The 27,606-nt window shown below is 43.9% G+C and overlaps 1 protein-coding gene across 2 annotated transcripts in view; it reads left to right on the forward strand.

The window, feature by feature from the left end:
• The first annotated feature begins 225 nt into the window (after window positions 1-225).
• The window catches only part of CLHC1 (clathrin heavy chain linker domain containing 1), a 46,640-nt gene continuing 19,259 nt past the window's right edge, over window positions 226-27,606 (forward strand). Inside the window, exons 1-10 of one of the 2 annotated variants that reach the window (XM_077282699.1) lie at window positions 226-270; window positions 8,202-8,415; window positions 8,510-8,697; window positions 9,047-9,186; window positions 11,937-12,138; window positions 14,165-14,280; window positions 15,917-16,001; window positions 20,483-20,589; window positions 25,668-25,842; window positions 26,804-27,006. In XM_077282699.1, the coding sequence (XP_077138814.1) occupies window positions 8,236-8,415; window positions 8,510-8,697; window positions 9,047-9,186; window positions 11,937-12,138; window positions 14,165-14,280; window positions 15,917-16,001; window positions 20,483-20,589; window positions 25,668-25,842; window positions 26,804-27,006 (1,396 nt within the window). In that variant the 5' untranslated portion in view covers window positions 226-270; window positions 8,202-8,235. Of the gene's footprint in view, window positions 271-531; window positions 573-8,201; window positions 8,416-8,509; window positions 8,698-9,046; window positions 9,187-11,936; window positions 12,139-14,164; window positions 14,281-15,916; window positions 16,002-20,482; window positions 20,590-25,667; window positions 25,843-26,803; window positions 27,007-27,606 lie in introns of those variants that run through there. The other variant, XM_077282698.1, reaches the window with a different exon arrangement.

Consider the following 27,606-nt stretch of genomic DNA (forward strand, 5'->3'; position numbering starts at 1 on the left):
CTGGTTACTCCTCTCTGGGGGCCTTCCAGGCGCAATGCATTGTGGGACTTGAAGTCCTTGTGAATTTTACGCTGTATTTTTTATTTAATAAGTTCGCTCATAAAACTTTTGGAGAAATATTAAAATATTTAAATGAGTAATGGAAATGACAAGAGGTAGGAGTGAATTTTTTTTTACACAAACGTTTTCTAATTTCCATTGACCACGCCCCTGACAACTGCCCTTAGTAACGAGAGCCCGTACACACCACAGACTGCAGTCCTGCTTGAGGTGAGTGGCAGAGAGCGTACACAACTGGGAGCGTGCATAGCAGAGAGCGTGCACATCGAGGGGCGTGCACAGCAGAGAGCGTACACAACTGGGAGCGTGCATAGCAGAGAGAGGACACAGCAGAGAGCGTGCATAGCAGAGAGGTGCACAACGGGGGGCGTGCACATCAGGGAGCGTGCATAGCAGAGAGCGTGCACATCGAGGGGCGTGCACAGCAGGGAGCGTACATAGCAGAGAGCGTGCATAGAAGAGAGTGCACAGCGGGGAGCATGCACAGCGGGGAGCATGCACAGCATAGTGAGGTAACAGCAGGGCTGAGGGGGCTCTAATAGGTTTTCTGTACAAAAAGTGAGTATTGCTCTCTGTTATCAGCCATTGCAAGAGAAGCAGTAAAGCAGAATTCTGCCGAAAATCAGGTCCCTCCCAATGCTTTATAATGTAAAAACACACACGGAAAAAATATTCTGCTGACCATGAACCACTGCAATCGCCCTATTGTGTGCCCCGCACGACCGAAGCTGGGAAGGGGGCAGTACGGAATAATGCTAACTTTGGTGTTATTACTTTTTTCACCTCTCGGGAAAAAAAAAAGCTGTAAAAAAAAATCCCCTGTACCCCAAGGTGTTTTCATTGTGCAAAGTCAGTAACACAGGGGAAGGTAAATGTCCCATCATCATCGCACTGACCCATGGAGTGGCTAACGCATTATTATTATTATTTTATTATTATTATTCATTTTTATAGCGCCATTTATTCCATGGCGCTTTACATGTGAAATACGGGGCAAATATAGACAAATACATTAAACATGAGCAAAAAACAAGGCACACGGGTACATAAGGAGGGAGGACCCTGCCCGCGAGGGCTCACAATCTGCAGGGGATGGGTGATGATACACTTGGAGAGGGCAGAGCTGGTTGTGCGGCTGTTCAGTAGGTTCAGGATCACTGGAGGCTGTAGGCTTGTCGGAAGAGGTGAGTCTTCAGGTTCTTTTTGAAAGTTTCTATGGTAGGCGAGAGTCTGATGTGCTGGGGTAGAGTTCCAGAGTATGTTGGAAGCGCGGGAGAAGTCTTGGATGCGGTTGTGGGAAGAAGAGATGAGAGGGGAGTAGAGAAGGAGGTCTTGAGAGGATCGGAGGTTGCGTGTTGGTAGGTACCGGGAGATCATGTCACAGATGTATGGAGGAGATAGGTTGTGGATGGCTTTGTAGGTCATTGTGAGGGTTTTGAACTGGAGTCTCTGGGCAATAGGAAGCCAGTGAAGGGCTTGGCATAGGGGAGAGGCTGGGGAATAGCGGGGAGACAGGTAGATTAGTCGAGCAGCAGAGTGTAGGATGGATTGGAGTGGTGCCAGAGTGCTAGAGGGGAGTCCAGAGAGTAGGAGGTTGCAGTAGTCGAGGCGGGAGATGATAAGGGCATGGACTAGGGTTTTTGTGGTGTCACGGTCAAGGAATGCGCGGATCCGGGAAATGTTTTTGAGTTTGAGGCGGCAGGAGGAGGCAAGGGCTTGGATATGTGGCTTGAAAGAGAGGGCAGAGTCGAGGATCACCCCGAGGCACCGGGCGTGTGGGACTGGGGAAAGTGAGCAGCCATTGACATTGATGGATAGGTCTGGTGGAGGGGTAGAGTGAGGTGGGGGAAAGATGATGAATTCTGTTTTGTCCATGTTCAGTTGTAGAAAGCGAGCAGAAAAGAAGGCTGAAATAGCAGACAGACAGTGCGGGATTTTGGTAAGTAAGGAGGTGAGGTCAGGTCCGGATAGGTAGATCTGCGTGTCATCAGCATAGAGATGGTACTGCATACCGTGGGATTCTATGAGCTGTCCCAGACCGAAGGTGTAGATGGAGAAGAGTAGGGGTCCTAGAACAGAGCCTTGAGGAACACCGACTGACAAGGGGCGAGGTGAGGAGGTGGTGTGGCGGAGGGAGACACTGAATGTCCGATCTGTCAGATATGATGAGATCCAGGAAAGGGCCAAGTCTGTGATGCCAAGAGATGAGAGGATTTGTAGCAGAAGGGAGTGGTCCACAGTGTCAAAGGCAGAAGACAGGTCCAGGAGAAGGAGGACAGAGTAGTGTCGCTTGTTCCTGGCAGTTAGTAGGTCATTGGTGACTTTAGTTAGGGCAGTTTCAGTTGAGTGATGGGAACGGAAGCCAGATTGTAATCGATCAAAGAGGGAGCAGGAGGAGAGGTGAGAGGACAGTTCAAGATGGAGGTGTTGCTCAAGCAATTTGGAGGCATAAGGAAGAAGAGATATCGGGCGATAGCTAGACACAGAGGATGGGTCGAGGGAGGGCTTTTTGAGGATGGGTGTGATCTTGGCATGTTTGAAGGATGAGGGGAAGACACCTGTAGTGAGTGAGAGGTTGAAGAGGTGCGTTAGGGTTGGGATGAAGACCGTGGAAAGGTTAGGGATGAGGTGAGATGGGAGCGGGTCGAGCGTGCAGGTGGTGAGGTGTGATCTCGACAGGAGGGTGGAGAGCTGATCTTCTGTCATGGTGGAGAAGCTGGTTTTGGAGGAGCAGGGGTGAGCAGCTAAGAGGGGCAGTGGGCGCTGTGGGCCAAAGCTTTCTCTGATCGTATCGATCTTCTGTTTAAAGAAAGAGGCAAAGTCTTCAGCAGAAATGAGAGGGGAGGGAGGGGGTGCAGGGGGACGGAGTAGAGAATTGAAAGTGTTGAAAAGCTGTTTAGGGTTGTGAGACAGGGAGGATATGAGAGATGAGAAGTAAGTTTGTTTTGCGGCAGTGAGCGCGGACTTGAAGCTGGCGAGGGACTGCTTGTATGCGGTGAAGTGGTCAGCAGAGCGGGATCGCTTCCATCTTCGCTCAGCAATCCTGGAAGCCCGTCTCAGTTCTTTAGTCAGGCTGGTCAGCCAGGGCTGCCTGTTGACTGTACGAGTTTTGCTATGCATGAGCGGGGCGGCCGAATTGAGTGTTGCTGTTATTGTGGCGTTATAAAAAGCAGCAGCAGCATTTGTGTCATGAAGGGAGGCTATGTCGGTAAGAGGGAGAAGGGACTCAGAGAGTGATTGTAAGTTGAGATGTTTGAGATTTCTGCGAGGGAGTTCGTGGAGTGGGGGTTGCACACTAGGAGAGGAGAGGGAAGAGAATGTCAGTAGGTTGTGGTCAGACAGGGGGAGGGGTGAGTTAGTGAGATTAGTAAGGGAGCAGAGGCGGGTGAAGACGAGGTCCAGCGTGTGGCCATCTTTGTGAGTGGCCTCAGAGGACCATTGAGTGAGGCCAAAGGAGGCAGTCAGTGATAAAAGTTTAGAGGCAGCTGAGGTGGAAGTGTCAATCGGGATGTTGAAATCACCCATGATGATAGTGGGGATGTCAACAGAGAGGAAATGAACCAGAAACACATGGGCTACTTGCACATTGAACAAGTCTGTAGGAACCTGTTCACACCACCAGAGAACTTGAAGACACAAAAGAGCACAATGAGGTCAAAAATACTCTGTTGTAAAAAAAAAAAAAAAATCACAGTAATAAGCAAGTGCTAATCAAAAAATGTAAAGAAAACAGGGTATTTAGTTGATACGTTTTTTTGCAAAAAAATGTATACTAAGCTGCTCCACCAAATCGTCAAGGTATACCCTTATAGAGCAGTCCTAACTAATGTATGCAATCCCTATCTGATGCATTTAAAACCTGATCATCTGTATAGTACCTGTATAAGCAGGGTTCAGAGAAGGACTTTCCATGTGGACATGCAGGATGGAACAGCTTAAATGCAAAAAACGTATCAACTAAATACCCTGTTTTCTTTACATTTTTTGATTAGCACTTGCTTATTACTGTGATTTTTTTTTTTTTTTTTTTTTTTTTTTACAACAGAGTATTTTTGACCTCATTGTGCTCTTTTGTGTCTTCAAGAGAGGAAATGAAGTAGCCATGTGGTGAAGTGGTCGAGAAAGGTGGAGATGGCTAGTTCTGGGGGGCGGTAGATGACAGCCAGCTGGAGGTTGGAGGGGGAATAGATGCGGATGGAGTGCACCTCAAATGAGGGAAGAGTAGCGGAGGGTGGTAGTGGGATTGGAGTGAAGGAGCAGGTGTCAGACAGGAGCAAGCCAACCCCTCCACCACGTTTGTTGGTGGAGCGAGAGGTGTGAGAGAGGTGGAGACCGCCGTAGGAAAGCGCAGCTGGAGAGGCTGAGTCAGAGGGGGTGAGCCAGGTTTCCGTGATGCCAAGGAAGGAGAGTTTGTTGGTGATGAAGAGGTCATGGATAAATGGCAGTTTGTTGCAGACGGAGCGTGCGTTCCATAGTGCTCCAGGTAAGGGGACCGGGGGAGTGGGGGCTGGATGAATGGGTATGAGGTTGTCATGGTTGGGAAAACGTGCGGAGGATCGAGGTAGGGGGTTAGAAATGAGCGTGGGGATGTGTTGAGGTGGGCCGGGATTTGGGGATACATCACCGGCAATGAGGAGTAGCAGACAGAGCGTTAGAAGGTGGGAGCAGGATAGGACATGGTGTGGCCGTGTGTGTCTGGAGAAAAAGGATTGTATGTGGAGGAACAGTTCTGAGGATAAGGTGAGATGGCTGGGGAGGATGGAGGAAGAAATGACTAGTTCCTTACAAGGTGGAGGGATTGCAGGAGATTGTAAGAAGGAAAGTAGTATGGGGGTGAATGAGAAAAGAAACCGAAACATTGTAGTGGTTTGGTGTTCTGTTACCTTCCAGTCAATTCCAGTCCAATTCAGTCTAATTCAAATTCATAATTAAAAAGATGTAATTTAAAAGATGAAATGTAGCAGACGCCTGCATGTGAATATATCCCCAGTTAAGGGCATTCAGGTGTGAATGAGGAGGTGGCTCATGATAACGCATGATTAATTCCGCCCAGTGAACGTCAGCAAAAAAAAAAAAAAAACTGTGATAGAATTGCTGGTTTTTATTTCTTACCCCATTTAAAAAAAAATGAATAAAAAACTATCAAAATTCATATGTAGCAATGGAATCTTTAATTCACTGGGCATCAAATAGGATCTCAGAGAGCTTTATGGATTCTGTATAGGTAATAATAATATGCTAATCATTTTTAGTTCTATAGCGCCAATATATTCTTCAGCATTAGCAAGCAATTAGTGAAATGCCAATGAAACTCTTCCATGCATAGACCGATCCTCAATATAATGAAAAAAATGAAGACAACACTCCTTTAGAAAATTATAAATGGTGATTTAATAGCCCATATGGGTTTTCTGGTCAGGCGAGTGTGCTGGCCAATCAAGCACCGTGATACTGTTGTTTTTACACCAGGTGTTGGTACTTTGGGCAGTATGGACAGGTGCCAAGTCCTGCTGGAGAATTAAATTTCCATCTCCAAAAAGCTTGTCGGCTGAGGGAAGCATGAAGTGCTTGAAAATTTCCTGGTAGACGGCTGTGCTGACTCTGGTCTTGATAAAGCACAGTGGACCTACACCAGCAGATGACATGGCTCCTCACCCATCACTGATTGTGGAAACTTCACACTAGACCTCAAGCAGCTTGGATTGTGGCCTCTCCACTCTTCCTCCAGACTCTGGGACCTTGCATTCCAAATGAAATGCAAAATTTTCTTTCCTTGTGGAGTGTGTCAATGACTGCCTTCTGAACATCTGTCAAGTCAGCAGTCTTCCCCATGATTGTGGAGCCTACTGAGAAAGACTAAGGGACCTTTTTAATCTCTTAGGAAGCCTTTGCAGATTTTTTTTATTAATTATTCTAATTTACTGAGATAATGACTTTTGGGTTTTCTTTGGCTGTTAGCGATAATCGTCAACATTAACAGAAATAAACGCTTGAAATAGATCACTCTGTTTGTAATGACTCTATATAATATATGAGTTTCACTTTTTGTATTGAAGAACTGAAATTAATTTTTTGATGATATTCAAATTTTGTGAGAAGCACCTATACAAGGGACAAATACTGTCACACCATGACCAGATCACATATTACCATCACATAGTGACCGAATACTACAATACTGATCATTAATTAAAAAAAACCCTAATATTACCTTAACTATCATTATACACAGAAGCTCTGTACATATTATACAGTGTTTAGTGTCAGTGTACAGGTAATACAATGACCACCAGTGACAATAAAACACCAGAGCTCTGTATATAGTGTCAGTGTACAGGTAATAGAGGGATCACCAGTGACATTATACATAGGAGCTCTGTATATAGTGTCAGTGTACAGGTAATACAGGGATCACCAGTGACATTATACACAGGAGCTCTGTATATAGTGTCAGTGTACAGGTAATTGTTATGACCTGGTGATTAGGAGCACCTGGAATGACCTGATGGTTAAACTAGAAGACAGGACAAGCTCTGGGGAGTGGGATCTCTGCTGACCGCAAACTCTAATCCTATCGCACACACTAGAAATAGCCGTGGAGTGTACCTAACTCTCCCTAGACGCCTCTTCACAGCCTAAGAGCTAACTACCCCTAAAGATAGAAAATATAGCCTTACCTTGCCTCAGAGAAATTCCCCAAAGGAAAAGGCAGCCCCCCACAAATATTGACTGTGAGTTAAGAGGAAAGTCACAAACACAGGAATGCAACAGGTTTTCAGCAAAGGAGGCCAGACTTACTAAATAGACTGAGGATAGGAAAGGGATCTATGCGGTCAGCACAAAAAACTACAAAAAGCCACGCAGAGTGTGCAAAAAGACCCCCGCACCAACTCACGGTGCGGAGGTGCCACTCTGCACCCCGGAGCTTCCAGCTAGCAAGGCAATATCATGTTAGCAAGCTGGACTAGAACTTAGCAAGTACTAATAAATATATTCAGTACACAATGAACAACAAATTAACTAGCAGGGACTTATCTTCTGCTGGAGTAGACAGGTCATCAGAAAGATCCGAGAGAGATCTGAACCAGTACCGATACATTGACAGCTGGCATGAAGTAACGATCTGAGTGGAGTTAAATAGAAAAGCCAGCCTAGCCGCAAACGAGGGCAGCTGAGGAAACAACCTCAGAACCAGCAGTTCCACTCACAGCCACCAGAGGGAGTCCACGGACAGAACTCGCCAAAGTACCATTCATGACCACAGGAGGGAGTTCGAGAACGGAATTCACAACAGGTAATACAGTGATCACCAGTGACATTATACATAGGAGCTCTGTATATAGTGTCAGTGTACAGGTAATACAGGGATCACCAGTGACATTATACACAGGAGCTCTGTATATAGTGTCAGTGTACAGGTAATATAGTGATCACCAGTGACATTATACACAGGAGCTCTGTATATAGAATACTATAGTGTGAGTGTACAGGTAATACAGGGATCATTGGTAACATAAAAAGGAGCTCTGTATATAGTGTCAATGTACAGGTAATGCTGTGATCAGATTGCAGCAGGAGCCTCCCCCCACTGCAAGAAAAATGTAAAAAATACATTATACAAATTATTGTCTTTGTTTTCTGTGGAATTTATAAGAAAATCTCTCAAGCTGACAAACCCTGTGGGCAAGGTTATCTCCCATTTACTTTTAGTATTTACTTATAGGTTAAAGGTTGTCCACCTTTTTTTTATATTGATGACTATATAAGGCCGGTGGAGGTCTGACACCCAGCACTTCCTCACCGATTGGCTGTTAGCACCTCCATCAGTGATTGGATACAGTCAGTGTATTTTGCTGAACAGTAATGCTCCGTTACACTGTTTCATGGCGGTTTTCAGATGCGAATTGAGGAGACTAATGGCTGATCTGCAGTACCTGGCAGCAGCCACTACACAGTGTGACGGAGCGGCACTGATGGAGGTGACACCAGATGATCGGTGGGGAGGTGCTCCGTGTCACATCTCCACCGTTCTTATAGTGAAGACCTATCATCGTGGGGACAGGACATCAGTATAACAGTAGAGGGGAACTTTTAACTGTTCCTTTCACTTTGTTTCTTTTTCTGGCACCACATTTCTACAGGTGTGAAATAGCACCACATGCATCTACAGGAACTATGAAATCTGTCCATGGATTATCTGGGACCCCTGTGCTCCCACCCATCACTAGTACCAGTGAGAAGAGATTTCTTACCAGCATTGAGGAGAATATAAAGTCGGAGGAGGAGAAGCTGTCGGCTGCGGGTCAGCTTGATGCTGAGCAGCGGTATATCATCTATGGACAAGCTTTTGATAAGGTGACCCACATTACGATATATCGGTACATTGCTTTATGGTTGCTCTGTCTGCTCTGTGTAACTATTGCTTTTCATATGTGTTTTTTGTTTTCAGGTCATTGAACATTGCACTGATTATAAACGTCTTCTGACTGCGATCAAACAAGAGTACGATGAATTTATTGATGCCGCCAAACAGGGGGAAACTAATGCAATTCATGTCCATGCAAAGTTGAAGAGACTAGCCTCGGAGCCCACAACACTCATGTATTACAGGAAACGGGCAGCCGAGGTGGCAGACAGGTGATACTGGTATAATGATTAAGGGGTTATCCTGCACCTCTCACTTCTTCATCGAGTGTTGATCGGCACTGCTGATGTGGGCAAGTGTCCAATACCTTTCAGATGAGTGCGAGACCTGGCAAGCGGCTGTGCACACAATGTCAGCAGAGCGTCTAACCTCCCTCCTATTGTTATATCATGCACTCGCTGTGCAAATAGAGGTTCCTGAAGTCCCATGTAAGCTGGAGATAGTCTGCAAATCCATAGAATGCAAGATGGTGGCGACCACGCCATTTATCAGTCTTATGTTTCAATCAACCAATACACTCTTTTGTAAAACTTATCCTTTGTATCTTTATTTTTGTCCTAGAATTGATATAATTAATAAAGATTCTAGCAGAATTGAAAACGAATTACAGAAATTGATGGATGAGAAGAGAGTGAAGACCCCTCCAAAAGAAGAAGCAGGACCTCCACAAAATGAAATAAACCCCAGTGCTCCAATTTCAGGTATCATGTTCCCAATATTGGCTCGCTTCCACAAGCTGTGAATCAGTATTTTCATGTAGAAACCTGGTAAAATACTGTTGAGACTCACAACCCTATGAGTCCTGTCCCACCGTCTCCCCTCCCCACATTGTGCTGACTGACAGCTCTTCACACAAGAAAACCCCCCAATCACTGCGTGACTCACAGGATTATTCTAGGTGTCATGGCTGCATTATCAATCACAATTTGTAAGACATTTTATATATATATCGGAGTATACCTCTTTCCATATTTTGCTGCCCTAGTTTAGAAGACCTGACAGAGTTACACTAAGGATATATGTGTCTAAACTAAAGGAAAAATAATTCATGAGTAAATGCAAGTCCTTTACTTGTGCTCTTCTGTCGGGTTATTATAGGGGTTGTTTGGCCAGGAAAGATGAGCAAGACCCTGCCGGCAACACTAAATTATTAGGTGTGGTGTCATTTGTGCATCATGCCACAACGATGATGTCCCACTCCGACCAACTACTAATCTAAAGAAGAGCTGGAGAAGTTGCTCGCAGTAGCCATGTCACAGAGCTCTAGTCTGGCGCATGGCCTACCGTGGCCAATGGACCAGTGAACTGGACTAAATTATTTTGAAACAGACTCACAATGGTCTAAAATTTAAAAAAAAGTGAAATATTCTCTCCTTACCAATCCCCCACCACTCAAGTTCCAAAGCTTCCTGGGCCGTCTGACAGTCTCTACTGTCTGCTTCTATTAACGACGACCTTGTGGCCAATGATTAGTTGTTCTGTCTCATGTCTGTAAACAAGCAGTGGAAAAGTGATGCTATAACTGTGCAGCAAATGCATCCAAATTGGCTCCAAAAAACCACATAGACCATATACTCAAAAAACGTAAACCACTTGAAAAAGGGGCCCAACCCCAAAATGTCACAACAGGTGTGTGATTGCACGCCCATTCCCTATCCATGATGTCTCCATTAAAGGACTGGTTGTATGTACAGCCGATTCAGCTTATTCCACAAATTTGCTTTGGATCGGTCTCACAGGACTTAATGACGATACCAGCTCCGATGGCTGTTCTATGCAGCAAGCATTTGCCTTGTATCCATGCAATTATCTGTGAATTATTTCTCTTGTACTTATGCTATCTTGTGTACTTCCTACAAGTACAGAGTAGCAGCTCTGAAAACTAATCAGACTTGTGTCCTTTCATTATACCTTGCTTATCTGTTTTTTTTTTACTTTATTGTGTCTCATGTCTGTGTTGGGAACATCATCACTGGTCTCCTGATTGTGCCCCCAGTCAGAGGCCTCTTATATGGCCAGATCAGATCTCATGCTTTGCACTGACGAGGGGCAACACCCCAAAACACGTGTTTGCTAATTGACATTCTTGTTTGGCTTTCATCCTAAATCATATGGTAAGGTTTCTTAGAGTGGATATTGACTTTTACGAATACTGCTTCTAAGGGTATGTGCACACGTCCGGATTTCTTGCAGAAATTTCCTGAAGAAAACCGGAAATTTTCTGCAAGAAATCCGCATTTTTTTTTTGCGTTTTTTTGAGTTTTTTTCGCGGTTTTTTTAGCATTCTGCAAGCGTAATTAGCTTGCAGAATGCTAAAGTTTTCCAAGCGATCTGTAGCATCGCTTGGAAAACTGACTGACAGGTTGGTCACACTTGTCAAACATACTGTTTGACAAGTGTGACCATCTTTTTACTATAGATGCAGCCTATGCAGCATCTATAGTAAAAGATAGAATGTTTAAAAATAATAAAAAAAAATAAAAAAATGCTTATACTCACCTGCAGACCTCAGCGGCGTCTGTTCCGTATATATGGTGTGTGCGCGCAGGACCTTCCATGACGTCGCGGTCACATGACCGGTCTCGACCAATCACAGGACCGTGACGTCATCGCAGGTCCTTCACCGCACACCAGCTATAGGAACCGAAGCGGCAGCATGCACCTGAGAGGCGGGAAGACATCGAAGGTGAGTATATCACTATTTTTTATTTTAATTCTTTTTTTTTTACCACTTATATGGTGCCCAGTCCGTGGAGGAGAGTCTCCTCTCCTCCACCCTGGGTACCAACCGCACATAATCTGCTTACTTCCCGCATGGTGGGCACAGCCCCGTGCGGGAAGTAAGCAGATCAATGCACTCCTAGGTGTGCGGAATCCCCGCAATTCCGCATTTTTAATGAACATGTTGCTTCTTTTTCCGCGATGCGATTTTTTCGCAGAAAAAATCGCAACATTTGCACAAAAAATGCGGAATACACTGTAAATAATAGGAGGCATAGGTTAGCGTTTTTTTCGCGTTTTTATCACGTTTTTATAGCGAAAAAACGCAAAAAAAACACGAAAAATCCTGAACGTGTGCACATGGCCTAATAGGTGGCACTACAGTCCAAGTCCTCTTTCTCTCTGAAGAGACAATTTGCATATTTAATTTCCCCAGAGGAGCTTTGTATGACTTATAAGCCTCCTTACACTGGCATGTCAGGCATGTCACTCTCCACAGGTTAAATCTGTTACTCTCCTATTACTCTTTAGAGACCATACAGTTGTAAATATTTAGAGAAGGATAAATAATAAGTACAAAGGTAAGTACACCTCTGATAATGCTCATTAATAGGTTATTAAAGCCTCGCTTTGGTGGTAATTCTGGAATAATTTTGTGATCCACAACATTTCCTGTGTGAAATATTCAGAGAAATACAGTAAAGCTGAGTTGTAATGTGACATCTGTTAGGGATGACAATAGAAGATTCCCTGGACATGGCCGCCCTTATAAAACACCAGCAGCTCTTAGAGGACAAGAAGTGTGCATTAAAAGCTGACATGAAAAACAAGTACGTCCCCATCCAGAGGAAGCAGGAACTGGACATCAAGCTCCGAATCGCTTTACAGGAAAGAGAGGAAGTTGACTTAATCAACCAGAGATTGCTGGACAGGTATTTCTAATAAATGATGCATGCTGTGGGATTTGCTTAGTGCGAGAGTCATCTAAATGGATTATACTTTTTATTTGTTATCAAAATCTGTGGGTTTTCTCTGTGCTACAGAAAATATTTTCCATCTGATAAACTAGGGAATAAGCATCAGGGCACTAACCCAGCGAAAAAAATACAGCAGCTAAAACTGCTGTCCTGACTGGTTGTCTAATTTTCACTTTTAAGGTCTTAAAAATCATCTTAAAAGAGGAGAGATAAGTGTTAAATACCCAGCCTTCAGAAGAAGTGTGTGACTGACGGATTCACTGGTAACTCATTGTGCAGTCTGCTGGGTACTATAGTGCATAGAGATCGGTCTCCCTCTAATCAAACTTTCTCCGATACCTCCACCTTGTGCCAGTCATTACACTAGTTACCCATCTGCTACAGAATACATTACAAACTTATCTCTCTCACCCACAAGGCTCTCCTCAGTTCTTCTCCACCCTACAGCTCCTCCCTCATCTTTCTATTGCCCTACATGTGCCCTCTATTCTGCAAGACTTCTCTCGTGCTGTGCCAGTTTTCTGGAATGCAATACCCCAGATGATACAACTAATACCTAGCCCCCACGTTTTTAAGTGTGCTTTACAAAACATCTCTTTAGAGAGGCCTATCGCTTCGACTCACTGGCCTAATTCTCCCCTATTTCTAAATTTTCCTCACAATCTGCTCCCTCCTATTCCTCTGTCTCCACATCCTCCATGCCCCAATAGCACGTGGTAACTGCACTTAGACAGATCCTGGCTGATGACAGGATCATGCAGCTTATTTGATATGTCCTACTTATTATAATGATGGCTGGACCGTACTTGACAAGCACTTTTTTCCTATTATGTCCCCCCTATTTCCTTATAGATTGTAAGCTTGAGAGCAGGACCATCACATGTTCCGTAATTGAACTGTTACTTTGTATTGATGAACCATGTGCCCTCCTAATTGTAAAGTGCTGCGGAATAGGTTGCCGCTATATAAAATTATTATTTTATTATAGAGATTACAGAAGCCAAACAGTTCACATGTTTTTCAATTAAACCCTAAGTTATGTTTAGCCCAAAATGCTTGCATTTAACCCTTTTACACAACCTAAGTGTACATCCTAGTCAGTTTGCGTGTGTATGGAGCAGGATCTGGCATTTGCAGATTGTCAGTTCTGAGGTATGCTCAGTACGAGCTCCCTGTGTGATATTCCATTTCAGTGCGCTGTGACAGTGCGCTCCCTCACTGGCTCTAATGAGAAGCGACAAGCCAGCAACAGAGCACACTATCTTTGTGCATTGAAAAGTCGAACGCACTGTCACTACACATAGAAAAGCAATATAGTGCAGGGAGCGCATACAGAGCATATCACAGAATTTACAACTGACGCATACTCAGTAGAGCATGGAGTAGCCAGGTCCCCAAAACAGACGCGTGTGATGACACATCATTTCAGGGTGGGGAAATCGGCTGCGACAGTGACTACAGCCCCCTGATAACATCCTGTTTGAGTATCCCAGCATGCACTCAGGATTCTCAAACAAAACATCATCGGAACAGAAGTTAAAAAAACAGCATCAAAGGAACAGTAGTGACTTTGTAATTGAAGTATGTTAGAAAAGCAATGACCTTAAATATAGACGGACATTTAGGATTAAATCAACTTTAGTTTCAGACCACCACTTTAAATTAAATGCCTCCAAAGGTGTCTATATTCTTTAAATGGAAACAGAATTAAGCTAGTAGACACATACAGGAGCCATATATACAGATGTAGCAGACACCGCTGTGCTACCACTGTCTGCCGTTCTGTGCGCTGCATGCAGGCTGCTGCTGCTTGTTGTCAGACTCGCAGCCTCTAGTCTTCTGGGTTAGTGGCCATTATCAGTCACGCCTGTGAAATGAGTGAATAAATGAAATATACTGTAAATAAAGGAAGATGCAGCCCCCTTATACATAAACCTGTACCCTAAAACTAAGCTTCTTTATGTTTCATTACTTCTTACAGTTACAGAAAGAAAAGAGCCATTGCCCACACAGTCTCCTCCTGGGCGAGATCAGATAAGAGTCTTTCTCTTTATGAGACATTAGCGCAAATTTTATGGAAAGAAAATGAAATAAAAGGTAATTACCATAAATTATCTCTTGCAGAAGTCTAGGACACACACAATATGGAGGTTCTTCAAGTCCAAAAAATCTGATTTGTGTCTACAGCAGCAATCCTAGGCTCACTCTGACTTCTCTGCCTATTGGTGGTTTGCACTGGCAGGGATCTGCACGTTGATAAGCCCCATTTGGGGGCTAATAGGTATATGATTGCCTGCTGTGGTTTCGAAAACGAAATTCAGTAAGTGACAGATCCGTGGCCGCATGGACAGCAACACTGATCTCATTAAAAAGCAATGGGAGGTGGCAGCTTTAACCCCTTCACAGCACAACACGTACTGGGGCGTCATATGTCAGGTTTGGGTGTATGGAGCTGGCTCATAAGCTGACCCCACTCCACACATAGCAGATGTGTGCTGTGTTACATAGCCAGTACCTTCCTCCAACAGCAGCAATCAAAGCTGGTTTGTCACTTAAATTCCACTGTCATTGTCTGATCACATCATGCGGTTATTTTGCATCCTTCCTTCCTACCCCCTCCATGGTTGCCATGGCAGCCAGAGGGCTACGAAGGGCCCACTCCATCTTTGGTTTCCCATGAAGCCCAACCGTAGGCTTGAATTAACCCATATGTTTAACGCCATAAAAAGAAAATTCCAAACGAAGGAATTGCCTTTTTTTGTCACTGCCCTTCCCCCCCCCTAAAAAAAGCAATTAAAAAATAATTAAAAGGTCACATGTAGCCCAGATTGGTATAGATAAAAATATCTGCTTTCCCCACAAAACAAAAACACACAGATGATGTCTGTAAGGCACTGTGGAATGAATGGCACTGTATAAGAGAGTAAAATACGGTAGATAAAAACACCTCCACCAAGGTAAAAATATAAATGTTAGAAATCCCAGCAGAAAGTCCACACTAACCAAAGATTTTCTTTTTAAATTCTGATTTATTTTTTTTTAAAGGGAACCTGTCACCCCCAAAATGGAAGATGAGCTAAGCCCACCAGCATCAGGGGCTTATCTACAGCATTCTGGAATGCTGTAGATAAGCCCCCCGATGTAATCTAAAAGATGAGAAAAAGAGGTTATATTATACTCACCCAGGGGCTGTTCTGTTCGGGTCCGATGGGAGTTGCAGTCCGGTCCGGGGCCTGCCATCTTCATAGGATGATGTCCTCTTCTTGTCTTCACGCCGCGGCTCCAGCGCAGGCGTACTTCGGATGTCCCTGTTGAGGGCAGAGCAAAGTACTGCAGTGCGCAGGCGCCGGGAAAGGTCAGAGAGGCCCAGCACCTGCACACCGCAGTACTTTGCTCTGCCCTCAACAGGACATCCGAAGTACGCCTGCGCTGGAGCCGCGGCGTGAAGACAAGAAGAGGACGTCATCGTATGAAGATGGGAGGCGCCGGACCGCCCCAGGGTGAGTATAATATAACCTTTATTTCTCATCTTTCAGGTTACATTGGGGGCTTATCTACAGCATTACAGAATGCTGTAGATAAGCCCCTGATGCCGGTGGACGCAGCTCATATACGATTTTGGGGGTGACAGACTCCCTTTAATAGAAGCAATAGTTACAATTACAGTCAGACATCAGTCATATCTCCTGACATGACCTCTTTCACGGATCACTGACCCTGTTTCATCCTCTAGATGACGCTACTTCCACAAATGTATTTGAGGATCTCGCTCCAAGGAAGAACCAGGAAGCAGAGGCTTTGCTGGAATATGTTGAAAGGTACAGATGTTTTTTGTTATATGGTGAAGGGGGGATCTACATGGTGCAAAAGAACACCAGAACCGCCACCCCTATGTAGGGCCCATTATAGAGTATGGAGGACTATGTAGGCCCATTATATTGTATGGAGGACTATGTGGGGCCCATTTTACTGTATGGAGGACTATGTGGGGCCCATTATACTGTATGGAAGTCTATGTGGGGCCCATCTTACTGTATGGAAGACTGTGGGGTCCATTTTACTGTATGGAGGACTATGTGGGGCCCATTATTCTGAATTGAGGACTATATGGGGCCCATTATACTGTATACTGGTTGGCCCGCCACTTTGTCCAAGTTTTTCATTTTGGCCCTCTGTGTGTTTGAGTTGACATCCCTGCTGTAAATTATATGTGTTAGTACTGCAGTGGGCTCTGACCCTTCACACAAATCACCATTATTACAATCCATATCAGATTTCTAGTATCAGATCACAAATTAGAATCAGTACAGAAAAAACAGCAGAGGTTTTTTTATGTTAGGTTAACTTACCACAATGAGTTATTGATGCTGTGTATTTTCAATGAGCAAAAAACACAGCAAAGTGGATGGGATTTATAGAAATCTCCTGCCCACTGTACCTTTTTTTGATGCTGTATACGCTGACCTGCAATATGCCAGTTTCCCTTCTGGCTACGCTGAATATTCTCTCTAGATTTTCCCTATAGAATTGTATTAGATGCAGAAAATCTGCAGGTAAAAACATATTTGCAAAAGCGCACTAAAAACGCTTATGATTCACACATGTCTATTTAAATAAAGTTTTGTCAAAGCCAAATACCAGGAAGTATGACACAAAGCAACTTTATTTAAAAAAATGATATTCCAGAAAGAGACAAAAACTGCAGCAATAAAAATATGACAAAGACACGTAAAAAAACGCACTCAAAAACAAAATGAAAAAATGTACATATCCTATTTTATCTAATAGGTGCAGAAATTCTGCTGAAAATCTGCATCATCAAATACTCATCGTGGGAATGTAGCCAGAGGAACATTCCATCTCAAAAATTGGATATTTTATTTAAAAAAGTAAAAATCAGTAAAAAAGTAATAATCAGAAATTATTGACGACGCTTGCACGGCTAAACATTTTAAGGTCATTGTAGTGTTTGTTTAAAAGGCGAATCTGCTCTATAGGGTTTGTCAGTGCTACGACTGATATAAAAGCCGCTACATTTATATATGGTGAGAAACAGGCTGCTAATGATAGGGCTAGAGTAACTGTCTGTGATTAGCTTATTACAGAATATACATAATGTTCGTGGTCTTCATTAATTAAAGGAGATTTTCCACCTGCGATATTTTTGCCATATCTACAGTATGTGCAGCTTCCATCTGTGGGACGTGCAGTACTCTGCAGAATAGGGGACCAAGTACATGCATGACCTTCTCTTATGTCATTCTCCTCTTGGACACAACAGCCGGTGGCAATCTCGCCAGGCATGATCAGTGTTATCTGGATTTCCATTTCGAAGATCAGTGTGGGTCCCAGTGTTGGTACCTGCAAGTGGGAATAATGCTTTAGTTATAGGGGTTGTTGACTTTAGGAGTCATGTGAAAAGATATTACTAAAGGGACGTGCTCGCTGATAGCGCTGGTGTCTGCTGATCTTAGGGTACTGTCACACTCTGCAACTTTCCAACGATCACGACCAGCGATACGACCTGGCCGTGATCGTTGGAAAGTCGTTGTGTGGTCGCTGGGGAGCTGTCACACAGACCGCTCTCCAGCGACCAACGATGCCGAGGTCCCGGGTAACCAGGGTAAACATCGGGTTACTAAGCGCAGGGCCGCGCTTAGTAACCCGATGTTTACCCTGGTTACCAGCGTAAAAGTAAAAAAAAAAAAACGTACATACTCACATTCCGGTGTCCGCCAGGTCCCTCGCAGTCTGCTTCCCGCTCTGACTGAGTGCCGCCGTAAAGTGAAAGCAGATCACAGCGGCGACGTCACCGCTGTGCTCTGCTCTCACTTTCCAGCCGGCAGTCAGTCAGAGCGGGAAGCAGACTGCAAGGGACCTGAAGGACACCGGAATGTGAGTATGTACGGTTTGGTTTTTTTTACTTTTATGCTGGTAACCACGGTAAACATCGGGTTACTAAGTGCGGCCCTGCGCTTAGTAACCCGATGTTTACCCTGGTTACAAGCGAACGCATCGTTGGATCGGTGTCACACACACCGATCCAGCGATGACAGCGGGAGATCCAGCGACGAAAGAAAGTTCCAAACGATCTGCTACGACGTACGATTCTCAGCAGGGTCCCTGATCGCTGCTGCGTGTCAGACACAGCGATATCGTATGGATATCGCTGGAACGTCACGGATCGTACCGTCGTAGCGACCAAAGTGCCACTGTGTGACAGTACCCTTAAGGTACCGTCACACTAAGCGACGCTGCAGCGATACAGACAACGATGCCGATCGCTGCAGCGTCGCTGTTTGGTCGCTGGAGAGCTGTCACACAGACCGCTCTCCAGCGACCAACGATGCCGAGGTCCCTGGGTAACCAGGGTAAACATTGGGTTGCTAAGCGCAGGGCCGCGCTTAGTAACCCGATGTTTACCCTGGTTACCAGTGTAAAATGTAAAAAAACAAACACTACATACTCACCTTCACGTCCCTCGCCGTCCGCTTCCTGCACTGACTGAGCGCCGGCCCTAACAGCAGAGCGGTGACGTCACCGCTGTGCTGTACTTTCACTTTGCGGCCGGCCGGAGCTCACAGTCAGTGCAGGAAGCGGACGGCGAGGGACGTGACGGACATCAGAGGGTGAGTATGTACTGTTTGTTTTTTTACATTTTACACTGGTAACCAGGGTAAACATCGGGTTACTAAGCGCGGCCCTGCGCTTAGTAACCCGATATTTACCCTGGTTACCATTGTAAAACATCGCTGGTATCGTTGCTTTTGCTGTCAAATACAACGATACACGGCGATCTGACGACCAAATAAAGTTCTGGACTTTAATCAACGACCAGCGATATCACAGCAGGATCCAGATCGCTGCTGCGTGTCAAACACAACGATATCGCTAGCCAGGACGCTGCAACGTCACGGATCGCTAGCGATATCGTTTAGTGTGACGGTACCTTTAGACTAAAGGCTTGTGCAGACAACAGTTGTACTGGTCCGAGTGGGATCCAACAAAACATTGTATCGCACTCAGACTGATGTTAGGGTTTGGGGTCGTGCACTTGTCCGATTATTTTGTCAGAACAAGACGGTCCGAGGAAAAAAACTATTGCACATTCGGATGACATTGCAGTGTTGTCAGGTTTCCACAGACTGATAGAATGGAGAAGATGGAGACATATCTGCATCTTGTCCTCATCCGAAAGACAATCGGATCACACTGTGCTGACACTGATCAGAGTGTGATTTGCATAATCCTCCCCATTCTCTTGAATGAGAGAATACATTGTGGTCTGCACCTTTCCTAAAGCTGATGGTCATATCCTACAAATTAACCATAATAGAAAACTTAGACAATTGTCAGCACCATTTTATAACATGAAATAGGCAGAAGCAAATTTCTATAAAAATGTTCCTTTATGTTGGATTTTCAGACCAGGTTTTTTAACTAAAAAAAAAAAGCCTTCTGAAATCATTGATGTTTGTTGGGGCTTTCCCATCACATAAAGTGATGCTTCATGGCTATAGGTATACCACCAATTTATGATTGTGGGTTTGATCTACTGTGACCCACACTGATCCACTATGTAGTGAAAGACTTGAAGGGTGCATAGCGCATGGACCCCTCCTTCTCTAAATTAGTGTCGTCCTGGTAGTCCGGACCCAATTGATCATAAAGTTATTATATATTTTGCTGACTGGTCAGATGTCTGTCTAGTCATGTCCCTGTCCAGTTCCCAGTGCTGCGGAGTCTTCTCACAAGTTGATGGTGACTAGTGAGCATACTCGTTGCTCAGGTGACCTCCGAGTATTTATGACTGCTGGAGATTTAGTTTTCAACGCGGCAGCTGAATGATTTACAGCTACTAGCCAGGCTGAGTACATGTGGGGGTTGCCTGGTTGCTAGGGAATCCTCGCAAGTAATCAAGCAGGCTAGTGGCTGTAAATCATTCAGCTGCCACGATGAAAACTAAATCTCCGAGCAGTCATAAATACTCGGAGGTCAGACGAGCGTGCTCGGGAAAACACGCGCAATGAGTATACTCGCTCATCACTAATGGTGACCCGTACTGCGGATCGGCCTGAGAACAGATGCACGGTGTACGTTATTTTAGGAAGCATCACTAACAATTCAGACATTTATTTCTCATGGGATTAAGAAAACTATTACAGACAAAGGAAACCCGGAGTGCGGCTAATTCCCCTTCTTACGTGAGATGCCCGTGTGGCGGGTGACACGTGCATTTATCTGGACACTGTTATTCTCCTAGCCGCTCTGACATTGACTTTGTGCTGTGTCCTCGCAGATTTAATGAGCTGTTTGTTCATGGCCAGTACAAAGCTGCTGCAGTCTATGCCGCACACAGTCCCCGAGGAATCCTCAGGAATATGGAAACAATGGAGAGATTTAGAGGTAAAGAGATAAGATGTGCCCAGAGTTATATACAGCTGATGTATTACCAAACTGCAAGAAATAGAGCAAATTCAGCAACTCCTGTAATGCAAGCAAGTCTATGATCCCCAGAGGCCGGTGCTCCATATTCCCCAACAGCCATATGGTGCACATTGCCCTAGAAGAATGGTGTTCCCCAAGTGATACAGCAGTCTTCACAAATCTCCCCATTTTATCCACTGTACATAACTAACATTGCAGAAGGAGTTAACATTCTTTTAGAGCTTAAAGACTTTTGGTGTTTTCACACAAGTTTCACCCAGCTATGTCAAAATGGGCAGAGCGGGGCAGGATGCGGGTGCAATCGGGCTTGACAACAGCCATTCATCTAATTCATGACGAGTTGTGGCGTATTGTACGCCAGAAACCTTTCTCCATTTTCTGTCTGAGGTCCGCATTTTTGGCGGAGGTGCACATCTCTTGAGTCAGATGCTCCAGATCCATTAGGAGGTGTGCGCCTCTTAATGAATCAGAAGCGTCTGACTTCAGAATGCCGGTCTTGATTAATCTGGGCCTACGTCTTTATATAGGCAGTGACTTAAAACACAGACAGACATCTCCTTATATCTTGTTCTTGACCGATATGCTTTGGTATTTGAGCAGAACACTCACAAAATAGGCTAATTTAGTGCTCTGTCTGCATTAAACACACCCACTAGGTCTCAGTCATTTCATTGTCCGCACATAGGATAGGATACAGTATGTGCACACAGGGTACTATACTATTAGGGTTTGTGTACACGGGGTACTATATTATTAGGGTATGTGCACATAGGGTACTATACTATTAGGGTATGTGCACACAGGGTACTATATTATTAGGGTATGTGCACATAGGGTACTATACTATTAGGGTTTGTGTACACGGGGTACTATATTATTAGGGTATGTGCACATAGGGTACTATACTATTAGGGTATGTGCACACAGGGTACTATATTATTAGGGTATGTGCACATAGGGTACTATACTATTAGGGTATGTGCACACAGGGTACTATATTATTAGGGTATGTGCACATAGGGTACTATACTATTAGGGTTTGTGCACACGGGGTACTATATTATTAGGGCATGTGCATATGGAGTACTATATTATTAGGGTATGTGCACACGGGGTACTATACTATTAGGGTATGTGCACATAGGGTACTATATTATTAGGGTTTGTGCACACGGGGTACTATATTATTAGGGCATGTGCATATGGAGTACTATATTATTAGGATATGTGCACACAGGGTACTATATTATTAGGGTATGTGCACATAGGGTACTATACTATTAGGGTATGTGCACACGGGGTACTATATTATTAGGGTATGTGCACATAGGGTACTATACTATTAGGGTATGTGCACACAGGGTACTATATTATTAGGGTATGTGCACATAGGGTACTATACTATTAGGGTATGTGCACACAGGGTACTATATTATTAGGGTATGTGCACATAGGGTACTATACTATTAGGGTTTGTGCACACGGGGTACTATATTATTAGGGCATGTGCATATGGAGTACTATATTATTAGGGTATGTGCACACGGGGTACTATACTATTAGGGTATGTGCACATAGGGTACTATATTATTAGGGTTTGTGCACACGGGGTACTATATTATTAGGGCATGTGCATATGGAGTACTATATTATTAGGATATGTGCACACAGGGTACTATATTATTAGGGTATGTGCACATAGGGTACTATACTATTAGGGTATGTGCACACGGGGTACTATACTATTAGGGTATGTGCACACAGGGTACTATACTATTAGGGTATGTGCACACAGGGTACTATATTATTAGGGTATGTGCACATAGGGTACTATACTATTAGGGTTTGTGCACACGGGGTACTATATTATTAGGGCATGTGCATATGGAGTACTATATTATTAGGGTATGTGCACACGGGGTACTATACTATTAGGGTATGTGCACACAGGGTACTATATTATTAGGGTATGTGCACATAGGGTACTATACTATTAGGGTATGTGCACACAGGGTACTATATTATTAGGGTATGTGCACACGGGGTACTATACTATTAGGGTATGTGCACACAGGGTACTATACTATTAGGGTATGTGCACACAGGGTACTATATTATTAGGGTATGTGCACATAGGGTACTATACTATTAGGGTATGTGCACACAGGGTACTATATTATTAGGGTATGTGCACACGGGGTACTATACTATTAGGGTATGTGCACACAGGGTACTATACTATTAGGGTATGTGCACACGGGGTACTATATTATTAGGGTATGTGCACATAGGGTACTATACTATTAGGGTATGTGCACACAGGGTACTATATTATTAGGGTATGTGCACACGGGGTACTATACTATTAGGGTATGTGCACACAGGGTACTATATTATTAGGGTATGTGCACACGGGGTACTATACTATTAGGGTATGTGCACACGGGGTACTATATTATTAGGGTATGTGCACATAGGGTACTATATTATTAGGGTATGTGCACACGGGGTACTATACTATTAGGGTATGTGCACACAGGGTACTATATTATTAGGGTATGTGCACACAGGGTACTATATTAGGGTATGTGCACATAGGGTACTATACTATTAGGGTATGTGCACACAGGGTACTATACTATTAGGGTATGTGCACACGGGGTACTATATTATTAGGGTATGTGCACATAGGGTACTATACTATTAGGGTATGTGCACACAGGGTACTATATTATTAGGGTATGTGCACATAGGGTACTATACTATTAGGGTATGTGCACACAGGGTACTATACTATTAGGGTATGTGCACACGGGGTACTATATTATTAGGGTATGTGCACATAGGGTACTATACTATTAGGGTATGTGCACACAGGGTACTATATTATTAGGGTATGTGCACACAGGGTACTATATTATTAGGGTATGTGCACATAGGGTACTATACTATTAGGGTATGTGCACACAGGGTACTATATTATTAGGGTATGTGCACATAGGGTACTATACTATTAGGGTATGTGCACACAGGGTACTATACTATTAGGGTATGTGCACACAGGGTACTATATTATTAGGGTATGTGCACACGGGGTACTATATTATTAGGGTATGTGCACATAGGGTACTATACTATTAGGGTATGTGCACACAGGGTACTATATTATTAGGGTATGTGCACACAGGGTACTATATTATTAGGGTATGTGCACATAGGGTACTATACTATTAGGGTATGTGCACACAGGGTACTATATTATTAGGGTATGTGCACACAGGGTACTATATTATTAGGGTATGTGCACATAGGGTACTATACTATTAGGGTATGTGCACACAGGGTACTATACTATTAGGGTATGTGCACACAGGGTACTATATTATTAGGGTATGTGCACACAGGGTACTATACTATTAGGGTATGTGCACACAGGGTACTATATTATTAGGGTATGTGCACACAGGGTACTATACTATTAGGGTATGTGCACACAGGGTACTATACTATTAGGGTATGTGCACACAGGGTACTATATTATTAGGGTATGTGCACACAGGGTACTATATTATTAGGGTATGTGCACACAGGGTACTATACTATCAGGGTATGTGCACACAGGGTACTATACTATTAGGGTATGTGCACACAGGGTACTATATTATTAGGGTATGTGCACACAGGGTACTATATTATTAGGGTATGTGCACACAGGGTACTATACTATTAGGGTATGTGCACACGGGGTACTATACTATTAGGGTATGTGCACACAGGGTACTATATTATTAGGGTATGTGCACACAGGGTACTATATTATTAGGGTATGTGCACACAGGGTACTATACTATTAGGGTATGTGCACACAGGGTACTATACTATTAGGGTATGTGCACACAGGGTACTATATTATTAGGGTATGTGCACACAGGGTACTATACTATCAGGGTATGTGCACACAGGGTACTATACTATTAGGGTATGTGCACACAGGGTACTATATTATTAGGGTATGTGCACACAGGGTACTATATTATTAGGGTATGTGCACACAGGGTACTATACTATTAGGGTATGTGCACACGGGGTACTATACTATTAGGGTATGTGCACACAGGGTACTATATTATTAGGGTATGTGCACACAGGGTACTATATTATTAGGGTATGTGCACACAGGGTACTATACTATTAGGGTATGTGCACACGGGGTACTATACTATTAGGGTATGTGCACACAGGGTACTATATTATTAGGGTATGTGCACATAGGGTACTATACTATTAGGGTATGGTCACACAGGGTACTATATTATTAGGGTATGTGCACACAGGGTACTATACTATTAGGGTATGTGCACACAGGGTACTATATTATTAGGGTATGTGCACACAGGGTACTATACTATTAGGGTATGTGCACACAGGGTACTATATTAGGGTATGTGCACACAGGGTACTATACTAATAGGGTATGTGCACACAGGGTACTATACTATTAGGGTATGTGCACGCAGGGTACTATACTATTAGGGTTTGTGCACACGAGGTACTATATTATTAGGGCATGTGCATATGGAGTACTATATTATTAGGGTATGTGCACATAGGGTACTATACTATTAGGGTATGGTCACACAGGGTACTATACGGGTATGTGCACACAGGGTACTATATTATTAGGGTATGCTACTGGTTTTCCCATCCACAGCTTTTCAGTTTTTGGACATTACCGCAGAGTTCGCCCTTTCCCATCTAAATGTAAAATGTGCGATAATTCTGCTGACAATGAATTGTGGATAGGTCTGCAGAGAGCAGCCTTACCCATGGGCCACAATCGGTAATGCACCTAGCACAGTTTTGTGTAGCACAGACTGGTCTGATATATAGAATATCAAACATCTTACATATGTAACCAATATCTGGCTGATGACAATCCTTTATGCCAGCCATGTTGTTGTGTTCTAATTTGAAGATATCTGGATTATTGGGCTTCATCATGCAGTGAATATGATTAGATTTCCTTTCCTCTTCAGCTGTTGTGGTTGGTAAGGACGATTTGTCTCCCTTAATGATGTTTTTTGAGGCTCTTATGGAATCCAGCAGCTCAGCCAAGCATCCTGTAAATGCCGCACTCACACTGGAAGCTGTTAAGTGTGCCGTCGCCTATGATAAGATGGAGCTGATAGTTCACTGGGTGACCCAACAAAGGTAAGACATAGTGCTCTCAGAAGGCAGATGTGTGGTACTAAGGCAGAGGGCAGGAATATGAAGAATCGGGCCAGTCACGTCCTCAGTAGTGATGAGTGAATGTGCTCGGATAACGTGTTATCTGAGCATGCTCGGGTACTAACTGAGTCGAAGCATATGTTCGAGACCCCGCGGCAGCATGTCTCATGACTTTTCAACAGCCACAACACATGAAGGGGTTCCCTTCCATTGGTGTTAGTGGGCACCATACAGCTTTCCATAGCGTAATGCTTGTAATCTGTATCAAGTCTTCACTAAGTCATTGTCCTCAGTTCATCAAGACTGGTACTTTTCACGCTGGTCTCCATATACGCATCGCCACAGATCTTACTCCAGTTAGTGACTGGAGTAGCATTTGTGGTGTAGTGAACGCCCCACTCTTCATGAATTTGATGAGCGGGGGGCTGTCACGCCCCTGTCCCTCCCCAGTTCCACCCACTTGGCTGAAAATGGCTTTGAAATGCCAAATGTTGCAAATTATTTGTGCAGCTTCACATTGCACAGAAAATGTAACGTTTTGAAAGCTTTTATGCCAGAATTCTGGCATATAAACTTTCATGAATCGGAGGCAAAGTCTGTGATATTGGTCCATGGTGAAAAAACAGACTAGTACAGCCCCTACGACCCCAAGAGCCACGCTTGGCCAGCCATTCATGCTCAGCCTCCCACACTAGCGGAGCTGTAGCCATTACCAGCACTTTGTATAGCACAAGCATCACAGCACTGCATTTCATAAGAATTTATTCCACATGCCCAATTTTGCAACCAGAATTCCCCTTAATAATGACATGGCTGCTTGTTATAGCATTTATTAGTGTTTGGGGTAAGTGGGTTAAATTCAGCTTTACACTGGACAGTAACGGATTATCCCTAATTAATATGATTGACATAACTCATTGTGTTTTTCACCTCTCTCTTTCAGGATAACAGTCTCTGAAGCTCTAGGGGATGTAATTTGGGATTACGGAGAGAGAGAGCCTTACCACAAGGTCACATGCCTGGCATTGGCTCAGCTGATCTACCGAAAATGTCCTAGCCTCCGGAAGGCTGCTCTCTGCATGTGTGTACAAGGTCAGATCCAAGGGGCTCTCGACTACTCCCATCACAGTAAACGCTTTTTATTAGGTATGACATTTTTTTGCATTTTAACTTTTATGAGAATTCCACAATTCCCTATCAGTATGTCTTTGGAGAGTGGGAGGAAGCCAGAGAACCCGGAGGAAACCCACGGAGAACATACAAACTCCTCCCAGATGTTGTCCTTGGTGGGATTTGAACCCAGGACTCCAGCGCTGCAAGGCTGCAGTGCTATCCACTGAGCCACCGCACAGTGCTAACCACTGAGCCACCGTGCTGCTACAGAAGAGACAAAAAATAGAAAAGCAATTGATCTGCCTCTGTTCTTTATGTATTGTTATGAAGAATACAGTAGTTCATAATAGTTCAGAATATATGTATATTTTATTTTATATGTATATTTTATTTTATATGTATATTTCCCTCAAGGTATTCATCCATCCATCGTTCACCTAGACTGTGTATAACTTCTCATGGGGTAGACATGGTTGGCCCAAAAGCTGTAACAGTTTCATAGTTTTAAGGTTGAAGATATACTTAAATCCATCGAGTTCAACCTATAGCTTAAGGCTTCTTTTACACTTGCTGTGATTTTTGCAGCCTTTTTAGCGGGCTGGATTGCCGTAATTTTCACGGTCTGCTGCAAAA

Source organism: Ranitomeya variabilis, chromosome 2 (assembly GCF_051348905.1).
Source record: "Ranitomeya variabilis isolate aRanVar5 chromosome 2, aRanVar5.hap1, whole genome shotgun sequence".
Taxonomy (NCBI): Eukaryota; Metazoa; Chordata; class Amphibia; order Anura; family Dendrobatidae; genus Ranitomeya; species Ranitomeya variabilis.